The sequence below is a fragment of the Myotis daubentonii genome, chromosome 15 (assembly GCF_963259705.1).
Source record: "Myotis daubentonii chromosome 15, mMyoDau2.1, whole genome shotgun sequence".
In the NCBI taxonomy this organism is placed as follows: domain Eukaryota; kingdom Metazoa; phylum Chordata; class Mammalia; order Chiroptera; family Vespertilionidae; genus Myotis; species Myotis daubentonii.
Genome location: NC_081854.1, coordinates 6,421,762 through 6,433,065, shown reverse-complemented (window position 1 = coordinate 6,433,065; position 11,304 = coordinate 6,421,762). Strand labels below are relative to the sequence as shown.

The window sequence follows — 11,304 nt, the reverse complement described above, 5'->3', positions numbered from 1 at the left end:
CCAGAGACACTTTGAAGCTTTTGTGTCCCCTGGGCCGCCTCGGCCAGATGCCGGATTCCTGCGCCTGACAGGTGGGTGGGGAGCCCCCTGGTCCCAGGGGCCAAACTCCCCAACAGGTGAGGCTTCCTGGACCCGGGCAGCAGGGCTGCCTGCGCCTTCCCCAGGGAGACAGGCCTGGCTGGACTGGGGGCTGGGGGGGCGGGGGGCAGGGAGGCCTGGGGCCTGGACTCCAGGGACCTTGTGGAGGGAGGGAGTGGGGGGGGGGGGGCACTGAACTCCTGGGTCCCTGGTGAGGATGGGCCAAAGGGACTGATTCCCGGGGTCCTCGGGGAGGAGGGGGCCGGGGGCCCGCATTCCTGGGTCCTGGCACCCACCCGTAGAACCGACCTTGCGGGGCCTTCGCCGCACACAAGCTCGTGTCTGTGGGTCCGTGTCGGGGGCTCACCATCGCAGCGGGGGCCTCCCCGGCCCTCCCCACCCTCCCTGGCCCTGGGGGAGGGATCCCCCCTCCCGCGTCTGTCCGTCCATCCGTCTGTCTGTCCACCTGCCGCGCCCCCCGGGCTGAGGTAGGAGGTTGTATAGTTGAGGAGGACACCCACGGAGATCACTATACGGCCTCCTAGCTTTCCCCAGGCTGCGCCCTGCACGGGACGCCCACCCGGCGGGGACCACCCCCCCCCCCCAGCCCCTGCCCCACCCCGCTGGGCTCCTGGGGGGCTGCCTGCCTGCCTGCCGCAGGGACCCTGGGAGGAGGAGCAGCAGCAGCAGCGAGCAGGGCTGCCTCTCCGGTCCCTGTTCCTTCGTTTCCTCCTCCCCTTCCCGCTAAGACTTTCCCCTCCAGAGCCCGCCCTGTCTGCTTTCTCTGTCTCCCATCGCGGCTGTGTCCTGCGCTTCCCTTGTGTCTGCACAGTGGCCTCGGCCTCTCCATCTCTCTCTCATTGTGCGTTCTGGTGTCTCCCCGTGTCTGAGTTTCCATCTGGGGCGCTCACATCTCTCTCTGATTCACCCGCACACACCACGCGCCCCGACCCCCGGGGCCTGTCGGGCCACCGCACACCATACTGCCGGCCTCTGGGTCCCTGAGACCCTTTAACCTGTGAGGACGTCCAGGATCACAGGTGAGGTTCTTGGGAGCCTGGCATCCGGCCCAACCACAGCCTGAAGGTTGCAGGCCCGACACCTGACCCCTGACCCCTCTCTGCTTCCTCCCTGCAACCCCAAGCCTGACATTTGACCCGCAAAAAGAAATCCGGCCTCTGACCTCAGACCACAGGCCCCTCCCCTGTCCCACAGTGACCTCACAAAGGTCACCGGCTTCTTCCCAGGCGGAGCCCCCTCTGCGATGGCCCAGCTGGCTGCAGGCAGCGCTGTGCCCTGCGCCCTGGTGGCCCTCACGGTCTTGGGGGCCCCCGCCTGGGCCTGTCTCCTGTGCTTCACATCCTACAGCGAGCGCATCCGCATCTGCCAGACCTTCGTGGGGGTGGCGGGCCCGAAAGTGGAGAAGTGTGAGAAGGCGCTCGAGGCTGCCTTTGAGGGCCTTCTGGACACTGAAATCAGTGAGGAGACCCCGCCACCATCCTCCAGGGCCCTGGGGGGTGTAGGAGGGAGGGACTGGAGAGACCCAGGAAGAGAGAGACAACAGACTGGTAGATAGGAATGAGGGACAGAGACTCAGATGGGAGGATAGAGGCCGGACAGAAACTAGGGACAAAGACTCCGGCGGACAGGAGGCTAGAGATGGGGGACAGACACCCAGAGGCACAGGAGGCTAGAGATGGGGGACAGACACTCAGAGGCACAGGAGGCTAGAGATGGGGGACAGACACTCAGAGGCACAGGAGGCTAGAGATGGGGTGGGCAGAGACTTAAGGAAAGGTAGAGACTGGACATAGAGACTCAGAGAGGGGAAGATAGAGGCTCAGGGGACAGACTCAGAGGGGAGAAGGATTTTTTTTTTTATTATTATTTTTGTAATCCTCAACCCAGGATATTTTTCCACTGATTTTTAGAGACAGTGGAAGAGAGAGGAGGGAAAGACAGAGAGAAACATCGATGTGAGAGAAACACATCGATTGGTTGCCTTCTGCAATCAACCCCCCCCCCCCCCCCCCACACACACACACACACACACACACTCCCATCAGGGCCCAGGCCAGGGAGGAGCCTGCAATCATGGTACGTGCCCTTGACCGGAATCGAATTGAACTCCGGACTTTCAGTCCTCAGGCCGACACTCTATCCACTGAGCCAAACGGGCCAGGGCAGAGGGAGGAGGATTTGGATGGGAGGACAGAGACGCGTAGCTATAGGACAAAGTCTTAGAGACAGGCGATATGTTAGGGGAGCTACTTCCCTCAGCCTCTGCCCCACCCCCACCCCACCCCCAGATTACGATGAGAGAAGCCACCTGCATGACTCCTTCACCCAGATGACTCTCTCCCTCCAAGAGATAGCCACCGCTCAGGGTGAGTGGGGTGGGGGCGGCAGCAGTGGGAGATGTGGGCTTGGAGCCCCCAGGAGATGGGGGCGTGTGCAGGGGGAAGGGGGTGCCCCTGGGAGGTGGCAGTGGTCTAGGAGCAGATGGCACTGGGTAGCCAGTTTCTTCTCAGGGGCATGATGGCAGGAGGTGAAGGGACAGTCCCCATAGACCGGGAACCTGAAGCCCAGGTCGGATCAGGTAGATGTGAGTTCTGGCCGGGCTGTGTGGCTCTTCTTGGGTATGAAGTTCAGGATGTGTCATTCCTCCTTCTGTGCCTCCACTTACCTACCTATAAGGTGGGACACCTTCCCTGCCTCCCAGGATGGCTTCGGAGCTCAGAGAGAGAGAGGGAGGGGGCCCCTAAGGAGAAGAGCGCAAACAGGAGTTCTTCCTCTGGGATAGAACATATGGTCCTTCTGCCAGAGACTGGAACTGTTGGGGGAAGAAGGGAGGCCCCAGCCCTGTTGTGAAACATAAACTGGCCTCCTCAGAGGTCTGGGGGCTCAGGGCTTATTCCTACAGCTGCCATTACTTCTTGCTTCCTGCTCTTGCCCACCAAGCATTTTGACAAAGATCCCCAAAGGTGGGAAGGGGCCCACCTATCCAGTGGGTGTCTGGGGGTCCAGGATGGAGGAGACTTCAGCTGCGATCCCCTCACCCCCAGGAAGACCTGGAGAATCAGAGCTGGCAGAGATAGGGGGCAAGGGGGCAGGGCAGGACCCCAGGAAACGCCCTTTCTCCCCATGTGGGCCATGTTGTCCCAGAAGATGTTGAAAAGAGGGGACAGTCCAGAGTGGAGGCTGGGAGGACTGGATGGAGGCTGGGGTGGAGGAGGATTGAGCTGGGGTGGGGGCTGTGAAGAGGGAGGTGAGGGGACAGGGCTGAGGGCGTCGAGGGCAGGATGGGTGAGGCTTGGGTCTGATGGGCTGTTCCCTCCCCAGGGAGGGGAAGAGGAAGCTTAGAGGGCAGTGCCTGGGTTGGCTCTATGGGTGGGTGGTGGGTGATGGGTCATCCCTCAGGTGGGGGGTCTAGAAAGAGAAGCAGTGGGGTAGATGGTGAGCTGGGCTAGGACATAGGGACTGTGAGGGACCCAGGGGACATCTAGGTAAATGGGTCCGGGGTGTAGCTGAAAGGTGAGGGAGACTTGAGAGTCTGTCTTGTGAGCCGGGGAAGGGGACAGAGAAACATATGTGAGGAGGGGGTCCCTTCCTCACAGGGTCAGCTCTGGGTATAGAAAGACCCTCTGGGGCTGTGCGGAGGACCTACTGGAGGCCGGGAGAAGCTGGTGCAATACGTTCTGCAGGGATATATTTAATGTGCCGGGAACAAAACTGAAAGTCACCTGCCCTCAGGTTGCTTCTATTGCAGGGGGTGGGGGTGGGGCAGACGGGAAACGCAATCAGTGAACTACTATAGTGTGTCAACTGGTGAACCATGCTATGGAGGAAAACAAGGGAACGGGATTGGGCCCGTGGGTTGGTCATTTTAAACAGGTTGGTCAGGACAGGTGCACATGAGAAGGTCCAATTGAACAAAGACCTTTGTCGGTGAGAGCCACGCAGAAAACCTGGGGGAAAAACATTCCAGGTGGAGGGAAGAGCCAGTGCAAAGGCCCTGGGGTCAGTGTGGTTGGCGTGGTATCACTGAGGGAGAAATCGAAATGAAAATATATTAGTGAGGCAGCCAAGGGCCGCATCCTGTAGGACCTTGTAGGTCAGTAAGATTCTCAAGCCCCAGTGTACGAATTCTCAGAAGCTTTTGGGGGCGTGTAAAAAGGCAGGGTCCTGGGCCCAACCTTCTGCTTCTGACCAGTAGGTCTGAGGTATAGCCCAGAAATGGACATTTCTAACAAGTTTCCTTTGAGAACACACGTTGGGAACTGCTACTTGTACCAACTTGGGCCTTAAGAAGGAGACAGGATATGACTGGGGCCGTGTGGGACAAGGACAGAAGCAAGGGTGACTGGTGGTGGCTCAGACCAATGGCAGTGGTCCAGGTGGGTCAAGATGAGTCTGAGCTGAGGGAGGTGGAACATGAAGATGGAGAGAAGGAAGGTCAAGGATTTGACCGAATGCTTAAACCTGCCCCATATATGGGGCAGGCTGTGTCTGCCAGACAAATGTATTTATGTTACTTATCCTCAAGGATAGCCTCATACCAGTCTGGTGAGATGGGGTTTTATAAACCCCTATTTCTAGATGAAGATGTTGGGGCTCAGCTAGACAAGGAGAACAGATCCAGGAGATAGCTGGACCAGAGTTTTCAGATCTAGCTATCTGATGTTGGGCCACTCTCCTAACCTCTCCATGCTTCCTTTTCCCCATCTCAAACTTGGGGATGGTAAGTGGTCGACCCTTCTGTACCACTCACTGTGTGGCCAGGCACCATTGTAAGTGGTTACAGGCAGTATCTCATGCAGTCACGAAATGGTACCTGGCACATAATTTGGGGTGGGGGGTGGGAGTGCTTTTGTGTTGTACGGCATTAAACGTTCCCCGAACCCAGTGAGGGAGACACCGATATGGTCCGAATTTCCCGAACAAGGAAAGTGAGGAAGGTTAAGTCACTTGGCCAAAGTCACATACGGAGGTGGGTCTGATGATGGGTATCTCAGTTGTGGGTTGGGTGTGCCCATAAGCGGAAGAGCCATGACCGATCCAGACCTTCGAAACACTGGAAGCTTCTCACCATAGACACCTCTTTTGGAGAGATTTCACAGCACCGATCAGAACCACCTTGTGGTTCATGTGATATGACCCCTGCCTCTCGGCCTCTGGACATTTCAACTCTATCTCCCAGAGTTTAATAGATATATAACACCCCGCTCCCATGGCTTCCTTGGTAAATCCCTCGTTCACCCTCACCATGCATCACTTGGTTTGGCCCATAGATATTTCTTGAATGACTCCTCCAGCATCCCGGCCTTTCATTCGAGCATCCCACACTGACCACATCCTCCTAATCATCCTGCCATCTCCCCAGGCCACTTGCCTGCTCTGTGGCCTAGACGAGACCTCTAAGTCCTTGACTCTTCATCTTGAACCCACTTCCTGGTTTCGGTACCCCTCTCTCCAGCTCATACCCAGTGATCATCACTTCAGCCACCCTTGCCAATATCCTCATTTCACTGCCTTTCTATATGGTTTTAAGTCACAGAGGAACCCGAAATGGCTGAAGCCAGCGGGAGGTTTATTTCTCCCATACCAAACGAGGCTTGAGATAGGCACTTAAGGCTAGTATAACAGCTCCATTTTCTTGGGAAGCTAAGGTCCTCCCAGCTTTCTGCTTTGTCATCCTAGGGTGTACCCTTTGTCCTCACGGTCCTCTGTGACTGGTAGAGCCCCAGCCATCCAATCCAAGTTTCAAGCAGCAGGAGAGAAGATGGCACATGTTACTCAATAAGAAGGCTACTTCCCGAGACTCCCACAGGGACACTTCCACTTGCATCTCAAGAGCCAGGACTTAGTCATATGATCATCACTAGGTCATATGATCACAGCTAGCTGCAAGGGAGGCTGGGAAATGTAGTCTTTTGGCTGGGGGTGCTTTTCTGGCTGAAAGCATTCTGTTAACTAAAGAGTAATAGATGTTTGGAGGAAACTGGCAATTTCTGTGTATTAGTTTGCTGACGCTGCTGTACCTACCGCAAACTGGGCGGCTTAAACAACAGGGATTTATTTTTTCACTATTCTGGAGGCTAGAAGTCCAAAATCAAGGTGTCAGTGTCAGCAGGGTTAGTTTCTTCTGAGGCCTCTTTCCTTGATGGGGTTGCTCTCTCTCCCTGTGTCTTCACATGGCCTTCCCTCTGTGTTCGTGAGTCCAGATTTCCTCCTTACAAGAAGTCAGTCACATTGCATTAAGGCTCAACCTAATGGCCTCATTTTAACTTCATTCGCTCTTTAAGACTTTGTCTCCAAGTACAGTCACATTCTGAACTACCAGGGGTTAGGACGTCAACATATGGATTTGGGAGAAGCACCGTTTGGCCTAAAACACCCTCTGCTTTTCTGACTTCCAAAACCAACTTCCACCACCAAAACAATCCAGCCATCCACTTTGGAAAAAGTGACAGAACCTTGCAGTTTGGAAGACGATGGTCAGAACTCAAAACACCCGTAAGGACGGAGAACGTGAAGGAATGAATGAGGAGTGGAAATGAATCCAGGTGGGGATTATGGAGAGGTGTCAGGTACATGCCATGGCTAAGGGGGCGGTTGCTGCTAAGCTCCCAGCTAGTTGCAGCCTCGTGGAAATACAGCTCTTCCAAATGTTTTAAAACATATGCAGACATTTTATGTGACTTTCCCAAATCTTACAACGGCAACTGGTTCATTATTTCAACATTTTCCAGGTTAAATATAACATCCACGGGGTGGAATTGGGCCACAGGCCACCCTCCGTTGTGGTCTCCACCCCAGTTGAATACTGGAGTTCTACACATGATTACTGAACACTTAAAAAAAAAAAAAGTTATAATGTTTTATTGACTTTTAGAGAAAGGAAGGGAGAGGGATAGAGAAACATAAAAGAGAGAAGAACATCTTTGATCAACTGCTCCCAAAAAAACCCCTACTGGAGATTGAGACTGCAATCCGGGCATGTGCCCTCACAAGGAATCGAACCAGCAACCTCTTCGTTCACGGGTTGATGCTTAACCACTGAGCCACACTTTCTAAGACTCAGAGCCGGCTCCTGGGTTCTAGGAGCACAGCACTAAAGGAGAACATGTTTACTTAAGAGATAGGCTTTAAATGATCACCATATATATAAAACAAGTAATTACAACCTGATGAGAGCTATGAATTCCATGAAGGGGGAACTAAGAGAAAAATAGGGAACTCAAACAAATTGGGTTTGTAGTCAGGGAAAACCTAAGTAAATGACACAAGGTATGCCGTGAACTCTTTTTTAAAAAAAATATTTTGTTATTGATTTCAGAGATGAAAGGAGAGGGGGAGAGAGAGAAACATCAACGATGAGAATCATTGATTGGCTGCCTCCTGCATGCCCTGTACTGGGGATCGAGCCCGAAACCCCAGCACGTGCCCTGACTTGGACTTGAACCTGGGACCCTTCAGTCTGCAGGTCAGACTCTATCCAGTGAGCCAAACCAGCTAGGGCTGACGTGAACTCTTAGGAACTCTCAAACGCCTTTGTAACTCATGTCTATGTATGCATGCACTGTCTAGGTAAGGCATGGCATGAAGGATGAAGAGGGGCAGGGGGAAGATGTACTAGAAACAAGCCGGCATGTGCAAAGGTCCTGAGGTGCTAGAAAATATTCCTTCCCATTTAGGAGAAGTGAAAGGTGCACAATAGGGATGAAATGGAGAGTGAAAGGAAACTAGGCCAGACCTAGGAAGCCTTGGTGAGGAATCTGATCTTTAACCTCCCTCTACCCCTCAACAAGATAAGCACAGATGATACAAGAAGGGCTTCTGCCAGAGAGATGGGCAGGAGGAAGAAGGAAAGCGATTGGGAATAGACTAGGTGGGAGGAGGAAATGGTGTCTATACCCAAAACGGGTAGAGAGGGGCTGGGAAAGAGGCACAGACACCATTACGGTGAGTCCAGCTGAGCTCGCCCAACCGTGGAGGGACGGGTTGGTGGAGGAGGGGAGAGTCTGGACCACAAGGCCTCCCCCTCCATCCTCCAGGGTCCTATGAGGTTGCCTTCCCTTACGCTGCAGAGAAAATGCGGGAGGCCATTGCGCAGCTTAAAGAAGGTAAAATGGACTCCAACTCCTTCCCCCAGGTACACACACAATTTTTTAAAAAACTCAGCCTTAAAGCGGCCGTTCGCCTGATGGAGCTCTGAACCGCTTGCCCTGGGTGGGACACAGGTTCTACTCCTGCGGGAACGAACCACTGGGGATCTGGCCCCGCCCCTGCGATCTAAGGCTCCCTCCCCAGCAAGGATCCCTTCGTGGGACGGTCCTGTCCCAGATTAGCCCCAGCCTCTGGCTCGGACCTGGCCCCGCGCGCTGTGAGAGTGGGCTACTGGCTTCAGGCCTGGCCACACCTCTAACCCGGCCCCTGAGGATCGCCAGGGGTCCGGCCCCGCCCCCTCGGTGGAATGCACCGGGGCTCGCCCCGCCTCCTCCCTGCACACAGCAGGCCTGTCGCCCTTAGATGGCCAGAAGCCACCGGGCCTGACCTCCAGTGCAGTTCTGCAGGCCCGGCCGGGCCCCCCGGTGGCATACAGCAGGCCTGGCCCGCCCCCTCCGAGGAATGCACCCAAGCGCAGTAACATCCCCCAGGGGAGCCCCAGGTGGGCACCCCCCTACACTCCCAGGGCGGTAACGCTTCCTCTCTCTCCGCAGTTCAGGCCTGCATCCCTCCCTGCGGTAAGCACTTCCCTCCACGCTCAGGATCGCGGGGGTAAGGGACGCGGTCCGGGCCGAAACGGGGGGCGGGGTGGTTCTAGTGGGAGCGCAGGGGTGGGCTTCCGATCCGATCGGGAAGCCAAGAAGAGCCCTGGAGAAAAGCAGGCATTGCACACCGAGCTCATGGAAGGCGGGTCCGAGAGCCAAAGCAAACCAATTAAAAAAAACGCAGAGGCCGGAGAATGGTGAGAACCAGCCAATGAGCGCGGAGAAGGCGGGGCCCGGGCTCCCGCCGATGGGACCCAGGAAGGCTTAGGGACGCGGCTGGGAAAGGCTAGTGGCGCCCAGCCAGACCCAGCGCTCCCGCCCGCAGGGGTGCAGGAGCTCTCCCGGCGTTTCCGCTGCCGCGGGTGCTACTCCAAGGTCTGCGACCTCCCGCTGGACTGCCCAGGTGAGGGGCGCGGCCCCGGAGGGAGGGAACCGGAGGAACCCGGGAAAGGGCTGAGCTGGAGGCGGGGCGCGGTCGGTTCGAGGGCGGGGCCGAGGTGGTGACGCGGCCCGCCTGCAGTTCAGGACGTGACGGTGAGACGGGGCGATCAGGCCCTGTTCTCCTGCACCGTGAACTTCCAGCTGCCCAAGGAGGAGATCACCTATTCCTGGAAGTTCGCAGAAGGGGGTGTGAGTAGGGGCGGGCCCCGCGCGAAGGGCGTTGGAGGCGAGTTAGGCTTCATTGAAGATGAGGAGGCAGGACGCAGGCGTGGGGTTCGGGGGGGCGGGGGGGAGGATCTCGGCCTAGATTCAGGCTTCGTGCAAAGGGAGGGTCCTGGCATTCAGGGGAGGAGTCGAGGCTCACGCTGCTGGACCCGGGCTGGGGGACTGACTTTGCGTAATTGTTCAGGGCGGGTGCGCAAGTCTCAGACCCCAGGGGCGGAGTCAAGATTCAGGAGGCGGGGGGATGCGTGAACGGTCGGCGAGTAAGGGCGGAGGGTGGGGCCCCAGAAGGCGTGGTCTAGCTCGGGGGCGCGGCTTGTCGGTGCCGGGTAGCGAGTCCGGCGGAGTCCGACCCGGGGCTGCCCCGCGGTTTGCACCCGTGCGTCCCTGCAGGTGCGGACTCGGGACACGTCCTACTTCCGAGATATGCCGCGGGCGCACGGGTACCTGGCGCGGATCCGGCCAGTGCAGCCCACGCACCGCGGGACCTTCTCCTGCGTGATCACGCACGACCAGCTCCCCCTGGCGCGACTCTACTTCTTTCTGAACGGTGCGGGCGGGGCTGCAAGCGGCGCGGGGAGGGGCGGGGCGGGCGGGGCTGCAAGCGGCGATGCCCGCGCTCGGCTGACGTGCGCGTCCCCGCAGTGACGGGCCCTCCCCCGCGCGGGGAGACCGAGCTCCAGGTCGCCTTTCGGGAAGTGCTTCGCTGGGCGCCGCGAGAGGCGGAGGGGGTCGAGCCCTGGAGGCCCAGCCTGGGCGAGCTGCTGGCCAAGCCGGGGGCTCTGACGCTCAGCAACCTGGGCCTGCTCGCGGCCGCCGCCGCCTTAGCCTCAGCCGGTGTGACCCTGCTGGCGTGGTGAGTACCCCGGTCCCGGATCGCAGCACCGGGCTCTCCTTCCTGCCACCGAGTGTCCAGTTCCCTCGTTTTTCAGACCCAGGGTCCAGGCCCCCAGCCCCTCCTCCCTCAGACCCAGGAGTCCAGGCCCCCAGCCCCTCCTCCCTCAGACCCAGGAGCCCAGGCCCCCAGCCCCTCCTCCCTCAGACCCAGGAGTCCAGGCCCCCAGCCCCTCCTCCCTCAGACCCAGGCCCCCAGCCCCTCCTCCCTCAGACCTAGGAGTCCACGCCCTCTCCACCTTTGGGACTCAGACTTCCAGGACTCAGACATCTGCTCCCCAACTTCTCCACACACAACCACCTCTCTATTTCCCCAGGATGTTCTTTCGATGGTACTTCAGTGGCAACTAACAAAGGTATCTTTCTGTTCCCTATCCTGTTTCCATCCCTTAAATAAAGAAGATATTTGAACGCTACCAATGCTTTCATCTTTGAAGGTGGCTACTGCCCGTTTAGGTAGGAGGGGGCCAGCATTGCCCCAAATATGCCCCGGGGACTGTGCCTCCAGAATGACTGTCATATTATCGCCTGTCACCATGCAGGCCCTGTGTTCAGGGATTTAGGCGTAAGCCCGACCAACCCCAGATTTCTGGCAGCCTCCTTGCCATTTCCGGGGGCAGAAGACACCCTCAGCAAGATTTTTCTCACCCCTGCAGGACCGGGGTACATGCTGCTTCCTGCCTAAAATGATGTTTTCTCCCTTTTTTGTCCGATTAACTCGGTTCTGATTCCCCCCCCCGTACAGCCTTTGCATGTACAGTAAAACCTCGAAATTACAGACTAATTTGAGCCAGGGAGTGTCTGTTAAAGCCGAAAGTCCACTATATAGTAAAGTAGGTTTTTCTGAATGCGTATGTTAAAGAATTGACAGATTAGTTTACCTGTTTTTACTTAT

General features: G+C 57.1%; 1 protein-coding gene across 1 annotated transcript; it reads left to right on the top strand.

Annotated features, from left to right (window-relative positions):
- The first annotated feature begins 272 nt into the window (after positions 1-272).
- SPACA6 (sperm acrosome associated 6) lies at positions 273-10,825 on the top strand. Its single transcript, XM_059665857.1, has 9 exons — positions 273-1,556; positions 2,388-2,465; positions 8,136-8,204; positions 8,802-8,825; positions 9,178-9,255; positions 9,373-9,482; positions 9,909-10,065; positions 10,161-10,371; positions 10,727-10,825. The coding sequence occupies exons 1-9, from the start codon at positions 1,343-1,345 to the stop codon at positions 10,758-10,760; spliced, it is 975 nt and encodes a 324-aa protein (XP_059521840.1). The 5' UTR covers positions 273-1,342; the 3' UTR covers positions 10,761-10,825.
- Positions 10,826-11,304: the final 479 nt, after the last annotated feature.

What these genes read in the sequence shown, in the direction of transcription:
- SPACA6 (XM_059665857.1), top strand. Translation starts at nt 1,343, where the DNA reads ATGGCCCAGCTGGCTGCAGGCAGCGCTGTGCCCTGCGCCCTGGTGGCC. An exon ending in AGAGATAGCCACCGCTCAGG is followed by an intron (nt 2,466 to 8,135) that starts GTGAGTGGGGTG and finishes TCCATCCTCCAG; the next exon opens with GGTCCTATGAGGTTGCCTTC. An exon ending in CATTGCGCAGCTTAAAGAAG is followed by an intron (nt 8,205 to 8,801) that starts GTAAAATGGACT and finishes CTCTCTCCGCAG; the next exon opens with TTCAGGCCTGCATCCCTCCC.